The 27196-nt window shown below is 43.8% G+C and overlaps 1 protein-coding gene across 2 annotated transcripts in view; it reads right to left on the reverse strand.

Annotated features, from left to right (window-relative positions):
* Nucleotides 1–10950: 10950 nt before the first annotated feature.
* LOC141133522 (uncharacterized) overlaps nt 10951–27196 on the reverse strand; it is a 93550-nt gene continuing 77304 nt past the window's right edge. Inside the window, exons 5-9 of one of the 2 annotated variants that reach the window (XM_073622951.1) lie at nt 25151–25267; nt 24286–24307; nt 22312–22355; nt 15298–15335; nt 10951–14545 (exon numbers count right to left, since the gene is read on the reverse strand). In XM_073622951.1, coding sequence (XP_073479052.1) covers nt 14420–14545; nt 15298–15335; nt 22312–22355; nt 24286–24307; nt 25151–25267 — 347 coding nt within the window. In that variant the 3' untranslated portion in view covers nt 10951–14419. Of the gene's footprint in view, nt 14546–15297; nt 15336–22311; nt 22356–24285; nt 24308–25150; nt 25274–27196 lie in introns of both variants that reach the window. The other variant, XM_073622950.1, reaches the window with a different exon arrangement.

A 27196-nucleotide genomic window follows, 5' to 3' on the forward strand; every position in this document is an offset into this window, starting at 1 on the left:
TTAAATGGTTCAAATTTGACCTAGTATGTATATGTATGAATGTGAATTAGGGACCTTAGATTATAAGTTTCTTGGGGGCAGGGACTCAAAGTACAATATGTAAAGCATTGCATAAATTGGCAGCGCTCTATAAATATTTGTAATAAATTTTTATCGTAACTGCGACATTATGGCGGACACATCGGACACTTTTGACACATTTTTGGGACGATTGACAATTATACAGCGATCAGTGCTATAAAAATTCACTGATTACTGTATAAATGTCACTGGCAGGGAAGGGGTTAACACTAGGGGGCGATCAAAAGGTTAACTGTGTTCCCTGACTGTGTGTAGGGGGAGGGGACTGACTAAAGGGGATGACAGATCGTGATTCCTAGCTATTAGGAACTCACAAGCTGTCTCTCCTCACAGAACAGGGATTTGTGTGTTTACACACACCTGTCCCTGTTCTGCCTCTCATGCCCGCGATCGCTCGTGACCGGCGGTCATCGCGACCGTTGGCCACGAGCATCGGCACCCCCCGCAGTGCAGCGGGCACGTGCGCGCGCCGACGTATAGCGTATAGCGCCGACGTATACGTGCGCGAGCCGACGTATAGCTACGACAGCTCGCGGGATCGTGCCGACCTGCCGCAGTATAATGACAGCGACTGGTCGGCAAGCGGTTAATCTATGCTTAACATTGGAAAAATGATATTAACAATCTGCATTGCAGTGGCTATAACACATTATATCATTTACTGACTCTAAAACAAAATACTGTAGATCACATTTATAATGGCTCCAGACTCTTCCTATTCACAGATTGTGTTACAGGCAACATAAAGTGGAAGGCAAGTCAAAATCTAATTAAGTTAAAATCTAATCCCACCTCCATTCTAAGCCTATTATAGCTACCCTGTCAAGGGAAGATGTCTATACTTACCTATTCTGAGGGCGCTCTAGTCCGGTCACATGACTGATTTTCCGCACTGGCTTCAGTGTAGAGGAGAAGCAGCTGACAATGGCTGCCCCATAGTAAGCCTATCGGTAACATCACCACCCAGGCTCTGCAGCCATTGTCGGTGAACTTTCCTCCAGCCGTTGGCTATTCCTGGAGAAATCATGTGACCAGACTGGGGCACCTTCAGAATAGGTAATAATAGATATCTTTCCTTTTACAGGGTAAAAAGATTAAGCTTACTGTAGAATGGGGGTGGGAGTAGATTTAAAGCGGAGCTCCAGCCCCCCCCTCCAAAAATTTAAAGTCAGCCCTTACAAATACTGTAGCTGCTGACTTATAATATTAGGACACTTACCTGTCCAGGAATGGCCCAGCGGCGGTGGAAGAAGGAAGGGGCCATGCTTCTGGGGGACCTCGCTTCAGCCAGGTCTCCTGGAAGTGGGGATGGGTACCTGTCAAAAACAGGTAACCGCTCCCCCTCAAAAGGCGCCATAGGTGTGCGCAGCCTATTGGATTAGGGTGTGCACCCCAAAGCTCAAGCACACGCTACCGATCACTCACTGTGTTCACTCAGAAAGGGAAGGGGCCAGTAAATCACATATTTACCGGCCCCTTCCCCACTCATCCTAAAACATCCCCCTGTGTGTGCCCGTAGCAGCAGCCGGTGGGAGAGGAGAGGAGGGAAGCCGGCAGCACTGTGAGGGGAAGGGGGGGCCCAGGGCAGTAGAGAGAATCTGTGCTTTACAGGGTGATTAGGGTGTGCCCGGGCACATCTGGCACACCCTGTGCGCACACCTATGAAAGGTGCCAAATATGGCAGCGGAGGGGGGGAGAAAACAAACAAGCGGAGCTTTCCCTTTTGGGTGGAGCTCCACTTTAAGCTGTGTTAGGTTTTGACTTGCCTTCCACTATAAGTGTATCTGAGCACCACAAACCAAAAACGCTGCTTAATTCATTTTTAGGCCTCATGCACAATGCTGTTTTTGTTGCTTTTGGTGTTTTTTTTGGCTAAGCCCCTGAACTTGCCTCAATAAAAGCCTATGTGTCCATGCAAATAGAGGCTTTTCAAAGAGCTTGGAAGCAGCAGAATTTAGAGGCAGGCAAAGCTCCTTCTCCTGAATGCAAAAGAATCACGTTCAGGAGAGGAGCTTTTAATAAAATCAGTTAAACCCACAAGTACATTTTTTTTTTACTACTATTATTTTATTCTGGCTTTTGAAATGTACAAATGCAGCAATTTAGAATTTGGATGAAAGGTTTATCACTATTTGAAAGATAAATGGTGCATTCTCTATACAACTATGTAGATCAGATCAAAATGAGGGACAAATGAGGAGGCAAGAGGGACAGAGGGACTTTGTTGCAAATCATGGACAGTCCCTCGAAATTAGGGACAGTTGGGAGCTATGGTTTTAAAGGCTCGAGGTTTTTTTACCTTCATGCATTCTATGCATGAAGGAAGGTCTGTCTTAATGCATGGGCACCCCTGGGCAGGGGACCCCCCGGGTGCATGGGGGCCCAATGATAATCTTGTATTACATTAAACTTGCCAACTGTCCCGGATTTCCCGGGACGGTCACATTTTCTGCTAAGCTGTCCCAGGATGGCCGTGTTCCCCCGGGCACAGTACCATAGGTTGTACTGTGCCCTCCTGATTTCCAAATTAATGTCGAAATTCATTAAAAAACAAATCTAATACTAGCTGCATAAGAAGTAAGAATAGTTAATGTTGATTGAGAGAGTGTTGTTTCCCTTTAAGGCAAAGCTATGACTATGACTTCCAAATAGTGAAATCTACACAGTTAACTCACTTTAAAAAGGAAGTGAAATATGAAAAAAAAACATTCATTGAGTAATGTTCTGTGCCCAGAGGAAGCACTGGAGAAATGACAGTTCCTGGCCTGTTGTGCTGTGTTAACAATCCCCCGTCCCCGATTTGTAGTTTATATCTCAGTGTATCTACAGAGGCCAAGGTGCCAACATTGCATTTTGTCCATGGTCAACTATTTTATGATCAGAGTAGGGATGAGCTCAAGGTTTGGTCCCAAAACAAGTTTGGACTGTGTTTTGGCTGTTCAGGCCACGAAAAGTCCAACCAAGCATCCATGCGGCGGCAGCTGAGCATCATAGATAATGGCGTTTCTTCTTCTGGTATTATACATGACACCTTCCCACTGTCAATGGTTGTTAAGGACTCCTTTAATGCCTTTCATCAGCCCAATTTACTAACATGGCTGGGAATCCCCCTGCCATGTAAGCAAAGAGATGGAGATAATTAAAAAGAAAATGGAATGGAATTCTTCCCAAATCATAACAGGCCTTTTAGGCTTAATATTTTATGGGGGGGTCTCCTCTTCCCCCTTCCCAAATTTTATACCCTTTGGGTCTGGTAGGAATTTTAACAGAGACTCCATGCAGATCTTCATCACGGGATGACGTGTTTGACAGTGGATGTACATGATGGAACTCTTTTTTCACAACCAGGATTAGAGCATCCTCCAGGCATGATATTTAAAGGAATTGCACATTTTTAATGTTTCACTTTAAGCATTAAAAAAAAAAAAAAAAAAAAAAAAAAAAGCACTGTTCCTGGACAAATGGATTTTTTTTTTTTTTTTGCATTGGTACATATTTCCCAGGGCAGTGCCCACCACATATCCAACAAAACCAGAGAAATGTCTAAGCTCAACTTACCGACCAGCCTGCAACCAACCAAATTGACCAGTCTAACAGTATGCATTAAAACCAGGGGTTTAGTCTGCACACATTTGCAAATACAAGCGTAAGGTACAGGCCTTGTCAAGGCACCACATTTTCTGTAGCCCCTAACTCTAATTTTAAAGAGTCTCGATAGTGGAAGCACATGCATTTTGATGGATAGGTAGAGGGCAGGTGAGCCAAAGGGAGCCCACCCCTTCTTAAAGGCACAAGGGCACAATGCCCACCACAAGCTGTTTTCTGACACCCCATTGCCTGGGTGGATTTGGCTCCCATTGATTTCAAGTTTGGCACGTTTGCCAATGTGTAGCTGCTGGTACATTTGGTAACAATGTGTAGCTGCAAGTGCTGCTGGTAACATTCTCCCCTACTCCTGCACAGCCAGGCATTATGTATTTTTCACTTGCATCAGTCTTTGGGCTTTTTTTTTTTTTTTTTATTGTTTTTATTAGGGATAATAACTTGGATGGGGTAGACAGGTTATGGGATGCCCAACTTGATGAAAAATGATTGGGACAACTTCTTTCCTCTGTAAGGATCCTCGACTGTTCTCCTTCCTAGACACCCTCAGTCCTTAAGAATCAGCCGCAAAAGTCCCTTGAGGACAAGGAACTCTTAGTCCACTTTAGAAAAAAACACACTATGTTGAAAACTGCATGCAGGAGTATCTCCTTTCCTTTGTGAACTCCACTCCAACTCCACTGCTTGCAGGAACTACCAGCCAGGGCCGGGACAATGGGTGGGCAGAAGAGACAACTGCTCTGGGCACAGCATGTATTGTAGGTGTGGGTGCACCACAAGTTCTTTCGACTATAAGGCTGAGAAGAATAGTGACAGTGGCATCACTACTTCTGTCAGCCCAGCACTAGAAGCGGCAAGGAAGATTAGTTGAGAGCCAGGAGGAGGTGCAGGCTGTGCTCTCTCCCCCTCCACCTCATAAGCTTACACATAATGAAGGGGGCAGCAATTTGACATCTTTGCCTGGGCACTGGATGATCTTGTCCTGGCACTGCTACCAGCCCTCCTTGCTGCTAGCCTACTAGCCCACCTACCTGCTCCAAAGATCTCCCAGGGCAAGGGATAGAAGTGGTTAAGCACAGCGCCCTTATGAAAGCTTGCTACACGTGGCAATCTCTTCCCCTTGTGAATCCTTGGGTGTGCTGATGTACTCACTCTGTCCTCTTTGCTCCCTGAGGCTCCTTAAGCAAGATTCCTTCTCACACCGTAATGCTGAGCCCGAACCCAGCCTGGAGGCAGAGCCCCCAGTCCTGGGGTCCCCTCCTAGGCCACCAACAGTCTCCTCAGTGCTCCATCTTCCACCTGACCCCCTAGCTAGGCTTTGTCATATTGAAGGGCTGATCCATCCAGGGCAATGTTCCCGCCAGGACATTCTGCTTAGGGATTGGCCAGACTCCCCTATGTATGCAGATCAGAAAATCCTGGCCTCCGCCCACTAACTTCTAGAAGCTTCTACACACTTCTAGATTCAGGGGGAGTTACCAGAGACCTAGCACTAGTAGCACACTAGAGGGTGCTACCAACATTCAAATCAAACCCAGGGCAGTTGGGCTCATCCTTACTCATGAGATTTCAGATATTTAGCATCCCCCCAGATATTGCTTGAAGGGTGCTGGTTTAACCCCCTGCAGCAAGGGAGCTGAGAAAAAGGTGAGTATTTTGACTAACATTTTTCTCCCCCATAGGTGTTTTTTTTCCCTATTGAAGCTGATTACTATGGGGGAGAGAGGCGTTACTAGTAAATTGGACCTTGCATGGAGTGCAAGGTCCACTTAAATTAAAGTGGCATTTTTAGTCTATACCTAACTATTCCTAAAATGATCCAATGATGCTGACTTTTATTTTTAATGCGAATCTATGTCACCTATGCTGACTAACCTGTGTAAGAAAAATGTATAAACGTACCTATTTTTTGAGGCCACTCTGGTCTGGTCACGTAATCCAGCACCCTTGTGTCAGCCAGTGGTGGCTGCAAGGGTGAGGAGGGAACACCACCAACAGGTGGGCATAGGAAGCCTATGGGTGATCAAAGAAACCTTGTGTGTGAGCTGCTCAAGCTTATGAAAGGGTACTAGTCTTCAGTCAACTGCTGTGAGTGCTGTGTGGGGAAAAAGCTTGTCCCGGGTACAGACATCAATGTGTGTTGAAGTGGATATCCCTGTAGCCGCACATCGAAGCAGACTTGCTAGTGATGGTATATGGCAAACTCAGCTTGGGCTCCAGCCAGGCCACGCCCCGTCTCCAACGCATTTCGCTATATCCCTCTGAGCTCAATCATGAGCATCTCCAAAGAGCAGAGTGAAATGTATTGGGGGCATGGCCTGGCTGGAGCCCAGGCTGCGGTTGCCATATATCATCGCTTCCACTTCAACACACATTAAAGCCTATGGGTGATATCAATACTCCCAGGAATTCCTAGCAATTGTGAAGCAGCCTCTCCTCTCCCCTGCAGCCTCTGCTAACTGACACGGGAGAGCTGAATCATATGACCGGAATGGAGTGCCTTGAAAATAGGTAAGTATACAGGTCTTTCTTACAAAGTTTGGTCAGCATAGCTGTTATGATGGGGGGGGGGGGGGGGGGGCATTTTTAAGATTTGTTAGCTATAGCCTGGAATTCCTCTTCTAATTTTTTTTTTTTTTTTTACATAATGGAACTGTATTTGACAGTTACTATATTAAATAGATGGCCTTGTATAGGACCATTGCAGCTTGGAGGTGACAGTGTTCACTTTCAAGCTGAAGTATCATTACTGTTTGTATTATTACTTTTTTTCTATGACTTTTTTTATTCCTGATAAAGAATATAAATATTGCATATTGAAGTCACCAGGCCATGGAACAGTCGTAGCAAAAAATACTGAGCTTTATTCACAGTATGAACAATCATAAAACCAATATTATGTATTCACATATGCAAAAAAAACAGCCAGTTATCAACACTCAAAAGACGGGAAGTTGAGTTCTGGTCTTGTAAAACTGAAGATAATTGAAGCTTATTATAAAACAGATGAGATGCGGGATCATCCAAATAATGGTAACCATATGGACAAAAGTCATATGGTATATATAGGGGGGGGTGTGGGGATGGGGGAGGACACAAGGTGAGTAATTGGACAGATTGGAAAAACATTTACAATAACATCAAAGAGTGTATGTATAAGAACTTTATATGTAATAAAACATAATGAAAAACGTATTTATGCCTCTATATATTTTATTAACACACACACATAGGTGTATGGTGAAAATAATATAAATAAATCACATGAAATAAATAAAATTATTTATATACAGGAAAACCTTGGATTGCGAGTAACGTGGTCTGCAATTTTTTTTCAAGACGAGCAAAATTTTTTTAAATAAATTTTAACTTGATAAACGAGCGAGGATCCAACTTGTGAGACTCCAAGACGCGTGACATATGAAATTCCATTTTAGTCAATGAGAGATGTCTTAAGTCGCTTCGAATTTAGAAATGTTTCCTATGCTACTTCGAGGTGACTTCTATCCAACTTGTGCCCATAGACTTTAAGGGGGGGGGGGGGTTTGTAAAAAATAACGCTTATGCTTAACAAAAAGTTCAAAGAAGCTCAATATAAATGTGCACAAGAGCTTCAAGCTGAAATAAAAGCTCAAATGCCTGTAAAATCAGTTTTTTTTTGGAGCTGCAGTGTGCATGAGCCCTAATCCTCATCCTAATTGATGTGATTTGGATCCGACATTACAGGAAGATTACCCAAGCATTCCCTGAAGATGCCTCAAAGTTGCTATAATCTTTTAATATGGATTATAGACTTAAGAATTTATGATTACAGTAAATGGTTTGTGGAACGAATCATCTGAGCTTCATTCTTTCTTATGGGGAAACTCGCTTTGATATACGAGTGCTTTGGATTACAAGCTTTTTTCCTGGAATGAATTATGCTCGCAATCCAAGGTTCTACTGTACTTAATTCTGAGCACAGTAAAAGGGAAACATATATCACATGGTCTTAACAGCACTCTGATGATTCTAAATAGAATGTGAACTGGACATAATTGGATGAACTGGTGGCAACTTTATTCATCTATTTATTTATTTACATATTCATTTTTCATGCAGGTACACACACACACGTATATATATATATATATATATATATATATATATATATATATATATATATATATATATATATATATATATATATATATATATATATATATATATATACACACACACACACTATATTACCAAAAGTATTGGGACACCCGCATTTACACGCACATGAACTTTAATGGCATCCCAGTCTTACTCCGTAGGGTTCAATATTGAGTTGGCCCACTCTTTGCAGATATAACAGCTTGGGCTCTTCTGGGAAGGCTGTCCACAAGGTTTAGGAGTGTGTCTATGGGAAAGTTTGACCATTCTTCCAGAAGTGCATTTGTGAGGTCAGGCACTGATGTTGCACAGAAGGCCTGGCTCACAGTCTCCGCTCTAATTAATCCCAAAGGTGTTCTATCGGGTTAAGGTCCGGACAGTCAAGTTCCTCCATCCCAAACCCGCTCATCCATGTCTTTATGGACTGGTCCAAATCATTTGGTGGAGGGGAATTATGCTGTCACAGGTGGGAGACAGTTGATTGAGAGCACATTACAGTACACCCTAAATACGGGTGTAACGTGTTTCTAAGGTTGAACCTAGACTTTTATATAATGGGGGCATTTACACTGGCCACTGGCACCCCCAACTGCCCACCTGGTGCTGCTCCTGGATAATACTAATGCACATGGGGTGATTAGGGTGTGCCCAGGCACACCCGGCACACCCTGTGTGCATGCCTATGTGCAGGGTTGTTTTTCAGGGTTTGGGCTTGGCCCCTTAGTTCCAGTGAAGGGAAGTCTTAAGGCATCAGCATACCAAGACATTTTGGACAATTTCATGCTCCTAACTTTGTGGCAAAGGTTTGGGGATGGCCCCTTTCTTTCCAACATGACTGAGCATCAGTGCACGAAGCAAGGTCCATAAAGACGTGAATTAGAGCGGTAGACCCAATAGAACACCTTTGGGATGAATTAGAGCAGAGACTGCGTGCCAGGCCTTCTCGTCCAACATCAGTGCCCGACCTCACAAATGTGCTTCTGGAAGAATGGTCAAACATTCCCATAGACACACTCCTAAACCTTGTGGACAGCCTTCCCAGAAGAGTTGAAGCTGTTATAGCTGCAAAGAGTGGGCCAACTCAATATTGAACCCTACGGACTAAGACTGGGATGTCATTAAACTGTTTAAAGTTCATGTGCGTGTAAAGGCAGACGCCCAAATAGTTTTGGTAACAAAGTGTATATATATAGGAATTGGATGGACTGGTGGTCCTTATATTTATTTATTCACGTATTTATTTTTATGTACTTTTATTCATTTTATTTAAATTAATTTGAGAAAACACTTATGAAATGGTGACAATTTTATGTAACATGTTTATGTTTGGATGAATTGCATTTTTATTATTGATTGAGCAAACATTTTATACATTTGATATTTACCGGTAGTGGTACATATTTTTTGGTTGCACTTACTTTATTTAATTCTCTAAATAGTCTCTACCAGAGATCAGAACAAAATAAATAATGAATAATGAACTAATAAATGAATTAAATTCTATTAAACTAAATATACACTTATTAAATTTAACCACTTGTTCACCAGGGCAATTTTTTTTTCAGATGTAAAAATCTGCATTTTTTGCTAGAAATCACTGTAGACCCCCTCCCCCACAAATATATATTTTTTGAAAGCAGAGACCCTGAAATAAAATGGTGGTAGTTGCAATTTTTCATGTCGAATGATATTTGCGCAGCTATTTATCAAATGCATATTTTCAGTAAAAATACACTTAAATGAAAAATAGCGCAAACACACAAAATAGTTTACCCAATCTTTTGGTGAAATAAAAAAGATTGGGTTGGGTTGAGTAAATATATACCATGACGGTGCATGTCTCTTCTGCAGTAAAAAACCTGCCTGAACGCTGTTCCTTACAGCAGAACTTCAGCTCCACTTTAACCACCTTAAGGTGGGCGCCACGGGCAGGATCAGCAACATAGTAATACATTTCTCTGCACATGTGCACTTGCGCACCCTCTGGGGTGTACAGCACGCCATTCCAGTAACCGCTGTGCCCACCGGACACAGCAGATTACAATTCCTGGTATCCCTGGTGCTTTAAGTGGCTGAGGGATCACATGATCGCAATGTATACAAAACTGTTATGAATGCTTTTGATTCATAACAGTTGTGCTTTCTGTAGAGGTGCTGGGATTGGCCCACAGCTATCACATTGTAGCTGGGCCAATCACAGCACCCTGTACCATGTGATTAGCTGTAGTCAATCACAGCATGACAACAGAAAGCAAGCTGTCATGAATGGAAGCCTGTGGTTGCTGTTACAATGTTCACCACTGTAACACAACCACAGTGTAAAAAAAAAAAAAAAAAAGATCCCTGATCTCCCTCCTAGAGTAGTACAGTGCCATTATGGTGATACTGAACTACTCTGATAAAAGAATTAAAAAAAAAAAAAATGTAAAAAATGTAAAAAATTGTTAAAAAAAATGTTTAAAAATTTGAATAAAAAATTATTTTATTTTTTTTACATAACGTCATCAGTCAGTGTCCCAGTCAGTGATGACTCTGTACTGCACAATGTGTTAAAACAAAAAAACTGAGAAAAAGAAAAGAATTTTATTTTCCAAAATATTACAACTTCTAAAAACTGGTTATGCTTCTTACGTAATACCTTGGACAGTGTACTTCCATAAAGGGGTCATTTGGGGGGTATTTGTACTGTCCTGGCATTTTAAGGGGCCTCAAGAAATTAGATTAGGCCCTCTGTACATCAGTATTGATCAATTTTCAAATATATATATATATATATATATATATATATATATATATATATATATATATATATATATATACTATAGTTTGTAGATGCTATAACTTTAACGCAAACCAATTATTATAAACCTATTGTCATTTTTTTTTTTTTGCCCAAGACATGTAGCAGAATACATTTTGTCCTAAATTTATGAAGACATTTGATTTTATTTGATAAAATACTGAAACAGAAAGTAGAAAATATTGTTTCTTTCAAAATGTTCAGTCTTTTCAGTATTTTATTGTTTGCGATATAAACGAGAAAAGATTGCTCTCTCTGTCCTTCTAAGAAATGAGTCCGCATACCACCAGAAACTGTCTATCCTTTCCCTTTGCCCCCCCCCACCCCCCACCCCCCCACACACACACTTTCCCTGGAGGAGTTCTTCCCCTGGTACTGTAGCTAGGAGAGTCCCTCAGCTCCAGCAGTGCTGGTCCCTGACTGGTTTCACCAATGTCACTCTATGGAGCAAACTTATTGGGGTGTTCCAGCCCAGGATCGGCCTCCCTGCCACTTTCCCCTCTATTCTTCCTGACTGTCACCCATCTACTCTTTTCTGGTGCCTGCACCTCTTTGTCTCCATCCACCTCTGTGCTGGCCCCTGCCGTTCCTGGCTCTTCTTTAGTATGGATGTATATAGGAGTATAAAGAGGACCTGTCATGGCTCTATACATGTATATAGGGATAGAAAGAGAACCTGTCATGTCTCTATACAAGCATATAGAAGTAATTAAGAGGACATGTCATGGCTCTATACATGTATATAGGAGTATAAAGAGGACCTGTCATGGCTTTATACATGTATATAGGATTATAAAGAGGACCTGTCATGGCTCTATACATGTATATAGCAGTATATAGAGGACCTGCCATGGCTCTATACATGTATATAGGTGTATAAAGAGGACCTGTCATGGCTGTATACATGAATATAGGAGTATAAAGAGGACCTGTCATGGCTCTATACGTGTATATAGGAGTACATAGTGGACCTGCCATGGCTGTATACATGTATAAAGGAGTATAAAGAGGATCTGTCATGGCTCTATACATGTACAGTATAGCGTACTCACCTGAGCCTGTTTGTTCCCACGGCGGAGACACGCTCGCTGGGCCATAAGAAACTGTAGAAGGTCAGGTAGATAGCCGCTTGTATGACCAGGCTGGGCAGTAACTTGAATGGGAAATGTGAGAGGATGGCCAAGATGTCCCTGAACGTGGTACTTGAGATGGGTAAGCGATTGCTATTGACTACGGGCAACTGCCTACTGCTTCTGAATGCCACGTAGGATGGACTTGACTGCATGGGCTGTGAACAGGGAAGGCTTTCCGGGGTTCTGTAAGGACAGAAAATGTTGGATGCTGACCAAGTACAGCCTGATGGTGTTATGAGACAAAGTCATCTGCGCGTGACAATACGAAATGAAGGCCAGAATGTGCTTGATGTCTCCTGTCGCCAACACGGGGCATGAGGCTAAAAAACTTCCAGGCGGTGTGATAGGCCTTCAGTGTGTTACGAGATAACGATTGGTTAATGAGACGAGTCATATGACTTGTTCTCAGCTACGTCATGGACTGAGATGAGGAGGCAGGCTAGATTAACGTCCTTGCCATCCAATATGTCCTTCCTGATGCCGGCTGGGACGAGATGAGCTGGGAAGATGGAGGGACTGATGTCTGGCATACCTGTGAGTGGGGGAGTCAGGACAGGCACAGAGACCGAGTTTGGGGAGGAGGGGCAACTACGAGTAGCTATGAGTAAGCACTCAGTCCTGAGTGCGAAACGCGTCAGCTTACCTGTACTTTCTGCATGACAGTCTTGTCATTTTGATGATCCCATTTTTTCAATAAAGTGAAATTTTTTGACTACATCCGGTGTGCGGCATCCAAATCTTCTCCTCCATTCAATCCTACTCCTAAATGTGACTGACCCCCTGGGTGAAGATGTGGGCCCTGAGTTAATTTCTTCTTTTTTTTTTTTTTTACCTGTGGAAATAACGTCCAACCTGGTGCAGGATGGAACAACCTGAACTTAACTGACCTAAAGGAGAAACGACAGACAGAAAAAGCGTGAGCGGCCAGGTTTGAGTGCCACTGGAGACAATGAGTGGCCGTACTGTGTGCCACTGGAGATAGTGAGTGGCCGGGTCATGTGCCACTGAAGATGTGCTTGCAACAGTTACAAGAAAGTAGCCTCTCATCAGGGAGGCGAAAACAAAGACAGCAGAGAAATTGGAACGTGTGGGGATAAGCCATGGCCGTGTATCACCCCAAGTCATGATATATGGAAATGAACAACTGTGCCGACTTGTGTCAGAGTTTTATGAAGCTGGACTATGTATGTGTTTGTGAGTAAATGCGATCGTACATCTGAATGGTCTGAGAAACGACTGGTTGCTTGTGGTATGTGCCTCATGATGGAGACAGAGCTGTGGCAGCTTGTGGTGTGTACAACAGATGGAATCGAGATGTGTCATGCCAAGGTTTCGAATCGTAGAGCCGCCGACGTGACTGGGATTCAAATCGGGCTGTTGGCTACTGCACAGCTTACAACTAAGCCAACTATGGTGTTTTGCGATGTGATGAGGGGAGCCTGTGCAGTGGTTGGGATAACGATTATTACAAAAAGAAGGGACCGAACATGCATCAGTAATGCTTGAGCCAAGCGATGTCGGACAACGGCCGGCAACGATTCGAAGATTCTTTTTTCAAAATGAATTTAAATATGATATAGTGATTAATCGAAAAGACTACACAGATCTTTTGAAGGTCTGCGAGCAATTCGTAAGTTTGCAGATCCGGAAACAAGGCAAAAGAACACCTACGAATCTACAATCTACGAATCTACAATGCCTGTGCCGAGTGAAGCCAGGACACTACCGATGACGGCTCATGGGCCGCAAACTACGAAGGGTTGAGAGCTGAGAACATAATCGAATCGTAACATTTGCTAACGGTACAAGAAAGTCAAGTCCTACCTACAACAGTGAGCAAGAAGCACCGACGAAGACCATGAACGGAAAGTTGCTAGACACTGGTATCGATTACACAGACTCACAAACTACGCAGTAAGCTGGGAAGAGTCGGCCTAGTGACGTAACAAAGCATGCATCAGAACCGACAAGGGATACAGGTGAGTGGGCTGCTTAAATACCCCCCCCCCAACTCCTCCAATAAATTCAGGCCACCATACTTGCCTTCTTATATGTCTAATTCAGAGGTATCTGTAATGCCGCGTACACACGTGCGGACTTTTTGACCGGACTGGTCCGACGGACCGAGTCCGGCGGACAATCCGATCGTGTGTGGGGCTTCATTGGACCTTCAGCTGTCTTTTCCAGTCGAAAATCTGATGGACTTTAGATTTGGAACATGCTTCAAATCTTTCCGAAGGACTCGAGTCCGGTCAAAAAATCGCTCGTCTGTATGCTAGTCTGACGGACGAAAACCCACGCTAGGGCAGCTATTGGCTACTGGCTATCAACTTCCTTATTTTAGTCCGGTCGTACGTCATCACGTACGAATCCGTCGGACTTTGGTGTGATCATGTGTAGGCAAGTCCGTTCATTCAAAAGTCCGTCGGAAGTCCATCAAAAGTCTGTCGAAAGTCTGTCGGACCAGTCCGGTCGAAAAGTCTGCCCGTGTGTACACGGCATATAAAAAACTGCCATAGAAAAAAAAATTCTTTACAATTTTTTTACTTTTTTTATATTTTTCTAGTTTGTTGCTTCAGTGGCTTATTTTTTTGTTTTTTTGTTTACATTTGGGAAAAGATCATAAAACTCCCCTCTGCAAAAAAAACTTGAAATTGTTTCTTCAGCTCTTTCTCACTTCAGCGTAGACAGTCTCTGTTGCGGGATCTGGCGGTCTCTCCAAAGGTCCCTTTGTATTTTTGCGCATGGACGCGGAATGATTTACAGTAGAGTATACTAAATCTTCACCCTGCAATAGTATTTAAATAGAAAAGAAAAAACTTGATAAGCTTGATATGTGGATCTGAATGAAAAGTGTATATCTAGGCAAAAAAAATATATATATATATATTATATTATAATATATATATATATATATATATATATATATATATATATATATATATATATATATATATATATATATATATATATATATATATATAACATTGCTTGGAATTTCAGTAATGCAGAGGAGGCCTTGTTAGCTCAAACAGAAAGTTAGAAAGTTGTCTACATCAAAAGAAAAAAAAAAAAAGTTACAGAAAACTTGCAGCTTTATTTATAAAAAAATAAATAAAAAATAGCTGTATAAATGCCTCTCCATTCACACAGCCCTCACAAATATTCTCCATAATGTGCCTAATATGTGTATTTCCTATGATTTTCAGCTCCACCTAGTGGTCACAATGCAGTATATTCCTGATTGTGGTATTTCAGGAAAATACTGCCTAATGGCCACTAGATTATTTGTGACTGCAGAGTCATTTGTACAGCAATTTTTTTTTTTTTTTATGCATTCCATAGTGTCACTTTTTTTTTTAATAATAAATTAAAGATATGATCTACACTGAAAGGAATACTATAAAATCAAGCATATAATTACAAGTCAAAGAACGTTCTCTCAGTGTTGTTCCATAGAATACAAAATAAGTATCTGTTGGTTAAAAACTAGGTAACAAAAATGATAGATAAAGAATTAAATAAATAAAAAGTAATTACCTCCTGTTGTCTTCGAATCATTGTCGGGTTTTCATAACCTGAAAGTTAGGGAGAGAAAAACATGAAGTCTACCATTGCTGACTTCTCATTTCCAAATGCTAGTTGCCTGTCTGTCGTGCTGATCCCCTAATACCTGAAATCACTAGACTACAGACTTCTGACTTTTCTCTAACATGCCCATCTGCCTATTCCTTCCAGGTTAGTGACTCTGGTATTGATGCCGAAGGATCGATATGACAGGTAGGGAACTAGTACTTCAAAGGGAGCTGAGCTGACCAATGGCAGCTCCCATAGTTCAGTCAGCAAGCTTTACTTTAATCAATTGCAACAGAATAGATAGACCCTTTCTAAGTAGCAGTAGCAAATCATTTGAAGGAATTCCAAAAGATGAGTGGCTATCAGGTAATAACAAAGAGGCAGTTGTATTTGGCAACAACCTGAAAGGTCAGGTAAGATCTTTCAGGTGCATTTTTTTTTAAATTTAGACTAATTGGGACACCTGCCTTTACACGCACTCACATGAACGTCAATGACATCCCAGTCTAATGCCCTGTACACACGGTCGGACTTTCTGACGGAATATGTGCGATCGGAGCTTGTTGTCGGAAATTCCGACCGTGTGTGGGCTCCATCGGACATTTTCCATCGGAATTGTTTGAGAGCAGGCAAATTTTCCGACACCAAAATCCGATATTTTAAATTCCGATCGTGTGTGGACAGTTCCGACGCACAAAGTGCCACGCATGCTCAGAATAAATTAAGAGACGAAAGCTATTGGCTACTGCCCCGTTTATAGTCCCGATGTACGTGTTTTACGTCACCGCGTTCAGAACGATCGGATTTTCCGACAACTTTGTGCGACTGTGTGTATGCAAGACAAGTTTGAGCCAACATCCGTCAGAAAAAATCCATGGATTTTGTTGTCGGAATGTCCATTCAATGTCCGACCGTGTGTACAGGGCATAAGTCCGTAGGGTTCAATATTGAGTTGGCCCACCTTTTGCAGCTATAACAGCTTCAACTCTTCTGGGAAGGCTGTCCACAAGGTTTAGGAGTGTGTCTATGGGAATGTTTGACCATTCTTCCAGAAACACATTTGTGAGGTCAGGCAATGATATTGGAGAGAAGGCCTGGCTCGCAGCCTCCGCTCTAATTCATCCCAAAGGTGTTCTATCGGGTTGAGATCAGCACTCTGTGCAGTTCCTCCACTCCAAACTCGCTCATCCATGTATTTTTGGACTTTGTTTGTGCACTGGTGTACAGTCATGTTGGAAAAGGAATGGACCAACCCCAAACTGTTCCCGCAAAGTCTTGGTATGCTGACGCCTTAAGAGTTCCCTTCACCGGAACTAAGGGGCCAAGCCCAACCCCTGAAAAACAACCCCACACCATAACCCCCCCTCCACCAAATGATTTGGACCAGTGCACAAAGCAAGATCCATAAAGACATTGATGAGCGACTTTGTGGAGGAACTGCACAGAGTCCTGATCTCAACCCAATAGAACACCTTTGGATGAATTGGAGCGGAGACTGTGAGCCAGGCCTTCTCATCCAACATCAGTGCCTAACCTCACAAATGTGCTTCTGGAAGAATGGTCAAACATTCCCATAGACACACTCCTAAACCTTGTGGACAGCCTTTCCAGAAGAGTTGAAGCTGTTATAGCTGTCAAGGGTGGGCCAACTCAATATTGAACCCTACGCACTATTAAAGTTCATGTGTCTGTAAAGGCGGGCATCCCAATACTTTTGACAGTATAATGTATCTTAAAATGTGCATTTCAATGGATTTGTTTTGTTGGCTCCTAAAAACAGATCACACCAACTTTTCATTTTTTAGTTCTTCGTAGTCATCTACATATGAAATATTACATATAAACATCTCCTTGTAGCCAGTAAGTGCTGCACTTGAGTCTGTTTTCCACCTTACTATTATGCTGTGAATAGTTTGTGATTTGCTCTTCTGCCCAAACAGCTAGCATTTAGAGAGGAGGGTCTACCCCCTCCAGCCAGTGGCGTATCCAGGGTACGGCAGATATGGCAAGTGCCATGGGCACCATATGAAGGGGCGCTCTCTTCTTCCCTTCCGAGTCCCGGTGACTAACCAGCACCATGTCCTCTCTCTCCAGCACAGTGAAGAGAATGGTATTCCCTCTCCCCGCACAGTGTGAGGAGTTCTGACTGAGCGCACACATGTCTGTCCCTAGGTGAGCTGTGTGGGGGGCGGAGGCTGGGAGACGAGCTGAACCAGTCCCCGGACACCGATAGACTTGGGGCGGTGAAGGAGAGGGTCACCAGGGCAGAGAATCTGGGGAGACACTACCGGCTAAGGGAGGGGATCTCACTATCAACTTCCTGGCTTCCGCATATTTGCTTTTCCCTCGTCTTTGGTTACCTATGGCCGTCTGTGCCTGGGGGAGGCAGGTAGGAGCAGGTAGGAGCCATGCTGACCAGGGAGAGGGGGGGGTATAGGGAGTTAGGATGGGGCCCGGAGGGGAAATGTGGAGACAAGCATGCAGGAGAGAAGGGGAGGGGAGAGGGGGGAACACGGGGAATGGGAAAGGTGACTGGGGAGATATGTGGGAGGTGACTAGAGGAGAAGAGGGGGATGAGGGCAGATGAATGGAGGAGGGGGGTATAATGCAAATTAATGGGGATGACAGGGGGTTAGGATGCAAATGAATGGGGGAGGACAGGGGGGTATAATGGCAAATGAATGAAGGAGGGGGGTATAATGGCAAATTAATGGAGGAGGAGGGGGATATAATGGCAAATGAATGAAGGAGGAGGGGGGTATAATGGCAAATGAATGAAGGAGGAGGGGGGTATAATGGCAAATGAATGAAGGAGGGGGGTATAATGGCAAATGAATGGAGGAGGAGGGGCAGGCCCGGACTGTGGCAAAAAAATAGGCCCGGCATTTTAGACTTAGCAGCCGGGTGGGGGGGGGGGGTTCGCGGGATGTGGGGTTCCAGGATGTGTGGATTTGATTACTTTAACTCAGGTTTTAATGGTGGGGTCCTGAAAATAGTATGAAGCAGCACAAGATGAGGGTTGCTCTAATCCAGGGGCAACCTTTTGGACAAAATAATGTTTTCAAAGAAATTGAGAGTGCCAGATACATCCAAAAAAAAAACTGTCAACTTCACATGGAAAGGAATCTTTATAGTTAAGTAAATGCTGTAACCCACTTGAATAATAGTAAGAAAACAACTGAGCTTTGCACCATCACATCTCAGATCAGCCCCAATTCCTGCAAGTAACTGGCTTTGTGAATACTGCGTAATGACTGACTTTGAGACCACTGAAAGTTATAAATTATTAAGCCTTGTACACATCACTAAACTGACCGCTCAGGTCGGAGCCGCTGTACTAACAATCCGATGTTAGTACAGCGTTCTCCCCTTCTGAGCTATTGTGTTCTGACAGAGCCCCCCCCCGCCAGAACACTTAGGTCAGCGCTCTCAGCCATTGGCTAAGAACACTGACCTTTTTCGGTCATGAGCTTTCGACAGAAGCCGGGCTGAATGGCCGGCTTCTGTTGGACCGACTACTGTACACATGTGCAATAGGCTTTACTCAGCAAACCTCCTTTATGACTGGCTCTGTAATGTTTTATAACTGGCTCTGTGAGTAATGCTTTACAACTGGCTTTGTTAGTGCTGCAATGCCAGTTAAAGCATTACTCACAGAGCCAGTTATAAAACATTACAGAGCCAGTTATAAAGGAGTTTTGCTTAATAACTGGCTTTTTGAGTATTACTTTTAGTAGTGCTTGTAATGCCCTGTACACACGGGCGGACTCTTCGGCAACAAAGGTCCAACAGTCTTTCCGACTGACTTTTGACGGACTTTTGATGGACTTCCGACGGACTTTCGAACGAATGGACTTGCCTACATACGATCACACCAAAGTCCGACGGATTCGTACGTAATGACGTACGACCGGACTAAAATAAGGAAGTTCATACCCAGTAGCCAATAGCTGCCCTAGCGTTGGTTTTCGTCCGTCGGACTAGCATACAGACGAGCGGACTTTTTGATAGGAACTGGGTCCGGCGGAGTTCCGACGTAAAGATTTGAAACATGTTCCAAATCTAAAGTCTGTCAGAGTTTCGACAGAAACAATCCGCTGAAAGTCCGATGAAGCCCCCACACGGTCAGATTGTCTGCCGGATTCGGTCCGTCGACCAGTCCAGTCGAAAAGTCCGCCCGTGTGTACAGGCCATTAGCCTGTTAAACACTTCATACTGTACACAGTCAACTTTTCTGGGTAGAATGGTCTCCCCTTCAGCTTGAGCCAGGCACATGGCTGCTGAGGGAGATGCCCAGAGACAGCAAGTGGGTGCACAATCAGACTGCACTTACTGAGTTACTAAATTACCATAAGGAGCGCTCTCTGGCCTGGAGCATTCAGATCTGTCCTCTTCACTGGCGGGAAAGGAGGTGGGCATACACCAGCCTCAATGCTTTCCCTATAGGCGGCTGCAGCACCTCGCCGGCTTTTACTTGCAGGAGGCGGTTCTGAGATGCATAAGGCCTCTTCCTTGGCTTCTCAGTCCCCCCTCCTCTCCTGGCCCATTGGCTGCGGGGCGCATGCGCGAACAGGGACTTTGTTTAGCAGCAGCCTAGGTTGCCATGGAAGGGCTTGGTAGGCGGAGAATGCCTCCGCTCCTCACACCACAACCAGCATATGCAGAACATCTACGGCGGGCCATGCATGTCGGAACCCTTGGACGGCCCTGCATGTCACAGCCAAACATGCGGCCCCAGGCCCACCGGGCAAACGCCCGGTGTGACCTATGGCCAGTCCGGGCCTGAGGAGGGGAGTATAATGGCAAATGAATGGAGGAGGTGGAGGGGGTATAATGGCAAATAAATGAAGGAGGAGGAGGAGGGTGTATAATGGCAAATGAATGGAGGAGGAGGGGAGTATAATGGCAAATGAATGGAGGAGGAGGAGGGGGGTATAATGGCAAATTAATGGAGGAGGGGAGTATAATGGCAAATAAATGAAGGAGGAGGGTGTATAATGGCAAATGAATGGAGGAGGAGGGGAGTATAATGGCAAATGAATGGAGGAGGGGGTATAATGGCAAATGAATGGAGGAGGGGGGTATAATGGCAACTTAATGGAGGAGGAGGAGGGAGGTATAATGGCAAATAAACGGAGGAGGAGGAGGGGGGTATAATGGCAAATTAATGGAGGAGGAGGAGGGAGGTATAATGGCAAATAAATGAAGGAGGAGGGTGTATAATGGCAAATGAATGGAGGAGGGGAGTATAATGGCAAATTAATGTAGGAGGAGGAGGGGGGTATAATGGCAAATTAATGGAGGAGGAGGAGGGGGGTATAATCAACGCTGTATCCTGGCCTAGGCCGACAAGGCCCAGGCCTAGGGCAGCACTTTGCAGGGGGGCAGCACGTAAAGAATCCCTGCCAGCTTGCGATACACTGTTAGTGTAGCGCCAGTCATATGGGGCGGACTGGGCTGAGAGGCAAATTAGTCTAGCGCCCCTATAAATCGGCCGCACTGCTTCCGCTATGCGGGCGGCCGGCATTCCGCAACTGTGGAAGGGGGGGCCCCGCTTCTAATTTTGACTGTCCTATCCTCCTGGACCACAAACCTTCCTCACTGTGCTATATGTTTTCTGCTGCACCATTGGCATTGTTATATCTTATTAGTTCTCTCCATAAAATTATCAGAAATTTGTGCTTAAAGTAAAACTACAGGCAACACTTTTTTTTTTCATTTTGGATAGAGTAAGGGAGGGTTATAGCCCCTGTCAGTTTATTTTTTACCATCCCCGTCCCATTGCAGAGATTTCCCTTCACTTCCTGCCCAATAGCCAAACAGGAAGTGAGAGGAAATCTATGCAAATTAAGGGAATCCATTGCCACCCCCCAGGCCCTCAGAACTAGTGTCCCCACTCGAAAATTTCAGGGCGGGTCTTAAACTGCAAGGGGTGTGGCCTTCACAGAAAGGGGTGGGTCATATTTAAATTAGGGGGTACACGAATTTAGTCAGGCCTAGAGCAGCACAAAACCTAAATAGATTACTGGGTATAATGGCAAATAAATGGAGGAGGAGTTGGGGGGGTATAATGACAAATGAATGAAGGAGGACAGGGGGTTATAATGGCACATTGATGGAGCAGGAGGGGGTATGATGACAGATGAATGGAGCAGGACAGAGGGGTACGTCACTTCCTTCCAGTGCACAGAAGACAGAAGGAAGGGATAGGGAAGAAGAGAAGAGGGAGCTGTTTTTTTGTTAAGGTTATCTGAAAGTTGGGTTTCAAATGTTTTGACAGGGGCGCAGTTTCAGTGCTTGCCATAGGCGCCATTTTCACTAGATACGCCTCTGCCTCCAGCTCCAATTTTCTGTGTCAAATAGAAAACTTAGAGACATGGTTGTGGTTTCTTCTACATCCCCATATTGGAAAGTCCAATGGGCTTTGCATACTGTATATGATAGAATAGCCCTGTAGTAAATGTCTGTAAAATAATGATGTAGGGGTTGATTTACTAAAACTGGAGAGATTCCAGTTTTTTTGTCAAAGCCTAAAGCCCCATACACACTATTAGATTTTCTGCAGATTTTTGTCTTCCGATTTACCAAAACCATGTAGTGCAAGGGCCTGCCTGATTGCATACAAATTGAAACTCCTAAGGTTTGACCTCATATTATATGGTTTTGGTAAATCTGAAGACAAAAATCTGCAGAAAATCTAATAGTGTGTATGGGGCTTAACTGAATAAGCTGAAGTTAGGAGCTGATTGGCTACCATGCACAGCTGCACCAGATTTTGCACTCTCCAGTTTTAGTAAATCAGCCCCACAATGTCCTCATTTCACAATGGTCAGAGCAGAGATTCACAGTTTACCTGTCACAATCATGGAGCTATCAACATGCCTTATTATAAGAGATGAGATACATGAAAGTTCTATACAGTATGGAGGATGCATGTGTGGTGAGGGGATTCTGAAGATCGACATTCAAAACATTTACCTCCTTTTTGGTCGTCTGTCTCTATGGTCTCAACAATTGTCTCTCTGGTGAATAAATGTAAATTGAGATAATGAGATAAATACATAGACAGACAGACAGACAGACAGACAGACAGACAGACAGACAGACAGACAGACAGACAGACAGACAGATTGCAGGCCTCTTGAACCCATTGGGAAAGAGAGCCCTGACTGATGGGGGCATAACCAGGGCGGAGTATGGTGACTAGGGGTCACTGTGGATTGGTGGGGGGACAGGATGGGGTTGGGCCTGAGCTCACTAAGGTGATTGCCCCAGGGGATTCTGGGCCTTTGGTGAAGGAGAGTGGTAAGAGCTGCCCACCCTCCCACCCTATTTATGGTTGGTACGTCACAGCTTGCTGCGGTTTTTGGTGACCTTGCCAGCAAAACATGGCGGTAAGAGGTACGCCCTTCATGCTAATTGGGAGATAGACGGCCGTCCGACACTTATGGTAAGGACAGGCCCCTCAGTTATCTCCCTTTTTACCAGTCGGAACTGAGTGCTCACAGTGCTACTGTGACTGGCACTGTGGAATGTTTAACTGTTATGTTCAAGTTGTTAAAGAGTTCAATTTAATAAAGCTGTGGCCTTGCCCTTTCCAACATGAATGGTGGTAAGTGGTCTTTATTGGATGGGAAGAAGGGGTAAGGTCTAAGTTTGGATGGATCATGGTATGGACCTGGGTTTATTGCACCTCAGCAGGATAGATAGATAGATAGATAGATAGATAGATAGATAGATAGATAGATAGATAGATAGATAGATAGATAGATAGATAGATAGATAGATGGATGTACCCCCGTAGGGGCTGCTGGTAAATGTGGTCCGTCTTCTCACCCTGCACAAAAAACCAGTCCTTGCACTTTGTTTTTTTGTTTATTTTTATTGGGGGGAATTCAACTTGGATGGGAATGGGAAAATATGGGATGCCCACTTGATTGACAAGATAAAGAATTGGGACTTCAACTATATACACTCCTTGTATATACACTTCCTCACTTCCAGGACCAGCCAGCACTGTAATTTAGGCCTGACACTGGCTCCACCAGGCCTTAGAAATGCCCTTTGGAGGCAGGGATCACGGGCCCCTTTGGTGTAGCAAAAATGTTGGTGGTCCTAGTGCTAGCTGTCCACATGGCCACTTATCCCAGTACCACATCTTCAGGCCCTGCCAGCCCTCCAGATTGCAGCTGCCCCTTTCCACTGCCCGTGCCACCACAGTCTACTTCACTGGCTCTGTACCTATCCCAGACTGCACTCTCCCAGTCCTCCTGACAGTGACCAGCCCTCTTGGCTGCCTTTGTGGAACTCCTGGAGACTTGCCCGGCAGTGTTCTCCTGCCGTCCTCTCTTACTCCTCTTGTGCCTCCTGGTCAGAACACCTCTGTGGGTTGCAAGAGGGTCCCGTCCGCACCCGAGCACCCAGGTCCAAGGTCACCCCCCCTCCAGACTTCGGAGCTCCCTCAAAGGCCCCGACAGCCTAACACCCCATCTCCCTCTTCCACCTGATCAACTCCTTACCAGCTGAGCTGACCCTGAGTATTTGAGGGGGCCTGCCCCCTGCCAATCCTAGTTGGGGATTGGACAGGGCCCTTGAAATACTCCAGGCAGCTCCACCTCTCCTTCTTCCTTTCCAGAAACTTCTAGCATGTTCTGGAAGGAGAGGGGAGGTCTCAGTCATGCTGCCCATAAGTCACCCAGCCCTTCCTGCAAACCCAGAATCAAAATACAGGCTTGGCTGCCTGCCAAGCCTATTAACATTTCCTACACTACAAAAAAAACTGTACACTACAGATAGATAGATAGATAGATAGATAGATAGATAGATAGATAGATAGATAGATAGATAGATAGATAGATAGATAGATAGATAGATAGATAGATCGATCGATAGCATGTTGGATAGAAAATAGAGAGATTATATTGACAAAAGAAAATAGATAGATAGACATACCCAATACTGTTCTGTTTGCTACCTATGGGAAGAAGGGAAGAAGTGAAGAAATAATTACAGTACTGTGTGCTGATACATAGACTGTCTGTTTTGTACTCTCCTCCATACTTTCATTATTTATGAACCTCTATATGGATAGGACACGTCCACAATGACATCACCCCAATAGGCAGTAGATATATTTAATGTAAGTTGTTGCTCCCAAGCCTTTGCATTGTAAATAACACACCTCAAACCAGCCTTCCTTCCTATTCCCACTTAGAAGAAGCCACAAGTTATCTGCTCCCTTACAATGCGTCCCTCAGCCTTTCTTCTTCTGGTGGGCCCTGGGTATTATAGCCTGACACTGGGTGAGGCCTCCAAGGGAGGCACAAAATAGGTTCACTACTCTTCCATAAAGTGAGTGAGTTTACTTTTTTATATTTAATTTGTAGATATTTATGCTCATTCTAAAATTTACATTATTCTGCCCCAATCAATGACTAAAGTAATGTGAAATTTTACTAGAAAAGCAATAGGGATCTGTTTGTAAAAAAAAAAATAAAAAATAAATTGCTGTGCCCCAACATTTCCACAGCCATCATAAATAATCCTCATAATGTGTTCAACATGTGTATTTCCTGTGAAGGTCAGCTACTGTACATCTATCTAGTAGCTATATTGTGGTATTTTCCTTACTGTTGTATTTCAGGAAAATACTGCATTGTGGTAATTAGATAGAACTGACCAGCATAGGAAATACACATATTTCGAAGCAGCTGTGCGAATGCTGAGACCTTCGTACAATATTCTTTTTTATAAATAGCCCCCTTTCTATCATTTATGATTTGTGGTTTTTATGGTTTTACAAATACAGCAGATTTACCTCCTTTTTTCAAGAAGTAGATGGCCAAGGAAATGAAGATGACCACGAAAACAAGGACCAAACACAATACGATTGCTGCTATTGGCGATAGTTGATTTTGAGGGATCGGTGTGGGATCTGGAACTTGAAAAACAGAAGCAGTTAATAAATGATATCAAGGCCAAATGGCAGTGACTTTGTTTGTAATTTCTGTGTAGGTTTATATAACCACCTAATGTGGTTGTCCTTATCTCCTTGAAGGGACAGGTTGTTCTAATGACCCTGGCCCTATCCCTCTATGGACACATCCTCAACTGGGAATTCTCCTTGCCTAGAACAATGATTAGTATCACTATCCAATGTTGATGTCCTCTTCTTCTTGAACGGACATATTTTCTTATGACTCTGAACCCTCTTCTTGTATGGACATGTGCTCAACTGTAACCTCTCCTTAACTGGAACAATGATTAGTATTACTGTCCAAAGCAGTTCTCCTCTTCTCCTTAAAGAGACAGGTCTACAGATTAAATTGAGCTCTTGCCTTCTAGTTACATGTTCTCAACTGAGACTTATACTTGCCTGGGACAATACTTAATATTACCGTCCAATGCGGTTGCCCTCTTCTCTTTGAAGGGACAAGTCCTCCAATGACCCTGAGCCCACTTCTCCCGCAGACCCATCCTCAACCCATCTTGCCTGGACCATTGATTAGTATCACAGTCCAATGCAGTTGCCCTCTTCTCCTTGAAGGAACAGGTCCTCTAATGACCACTAGCCATCTTCTTCAATGGACGCATTTTAAATTGTAACATCCCCTTGCCTTGAACAATGGTTATTATGACCGTCCAATGCCCTTTCCTTCTAGGGACATGTCCTCAACTGGGACTTCTCCTTGCCTGGAACAAGGATTAGAATCCTGTCAAATGTGGTTGCCCTCTTCTCCTTGAAGGGATTGGTTCTATAATGACCATTAGCCATCTTCTACAGACACTTCTTCAACTGGGACTTCTTCTTGCCTTGAACAATGGTTATTATCAGTGTCCAATGCAGTTGTCATCCTCTCCTTGAATAGACAGGTCCTCTAATGACCCTGAGACCGCTCCTTCTACACACACTTCCTCAACTGGACTTCTCCTTGCCTGGAACAATGATTAGAATCCTGTCCGATGTGGTTGCCCTTTTCTTTTTGAAGGGACAGTTTCTCTGATGACCCAGAGCCCTCTCCTTCTATGGACACATCCTAAACTGGGACTTCTCAGTTCCTGAAACACTTATTAGCATTAAGATACCTAATTGGGCTGACCTTCAAGTGTGCAGGTCATATTACAATATGTCCTTATTTTTATCATAGAAAAATTAGGATCACAGAGCAAGAAAGTCAACCGGTGAAATCACTATACACCATGGAAACCACAGCATTGCAAGTTAAGCTCCAGCACTAAATGTATTCCAATCAAAATAATTTAAAAGAGCTCTGAAGGAGGGAGTGCTACAGCCCTCCGAAATATGTATTTTTACATGGCCACCAATAAAAGATTAAATCGAAACTACCAAGTTGTAGGACACTTTGTATTAAAAATGCTCCTCACCCAGCACACACTGATGTAACTTTGCTGATGAACCAGCAATCAAACTGGTTTCTCCTTGAGCAAGCTACTGGTCCCACAGATCATCACCATCTGAACCTTCCAACTTTGAGTTCATTGTCCAGCTCCACTGGACATGTAGATGAGCAAAGAGTCTCTTGATAGCCAACTCCCCAACCCAAGTTCCTTCTTTGCACTCCCCCGCTGTTCCATTGCTCTGGGAGCCAAACCCTGTGTAACTTTAATATTGGATAGTGTGGGAAATTACATGGGGTTAATGACATGGTCCTCCTCCTCACATGATAGTGTTTGAGAGTGTCAATTGGCTGCTGGGCTTGAGTGTTGCATTATAGGAGGTCACTTACTACCTCATACTTGGAAAGTTCCAACAGACCAACAGAGTAGAAGGGGGAGCAGGAACCTCCATTTAGGGTTAGAGGAATATGCCAATTAAAAATAATCTATATATATTTATGATTAT

This window comes from Aquarana catesbeiana, linkage group LG03, assembly GCF_042186555.1.
Source record: "Aquarana catesbeiana isolate 2022-GZ linkage group LG03, ASM4218655v1, whole genome shotgun sequence".
Classification (NCBI taxonomy): Eukaryota; Metazoa; Chordata; class Amphibia; order Anura; family Ranidae; genus Aquarana; species Aquarana catesbeiana.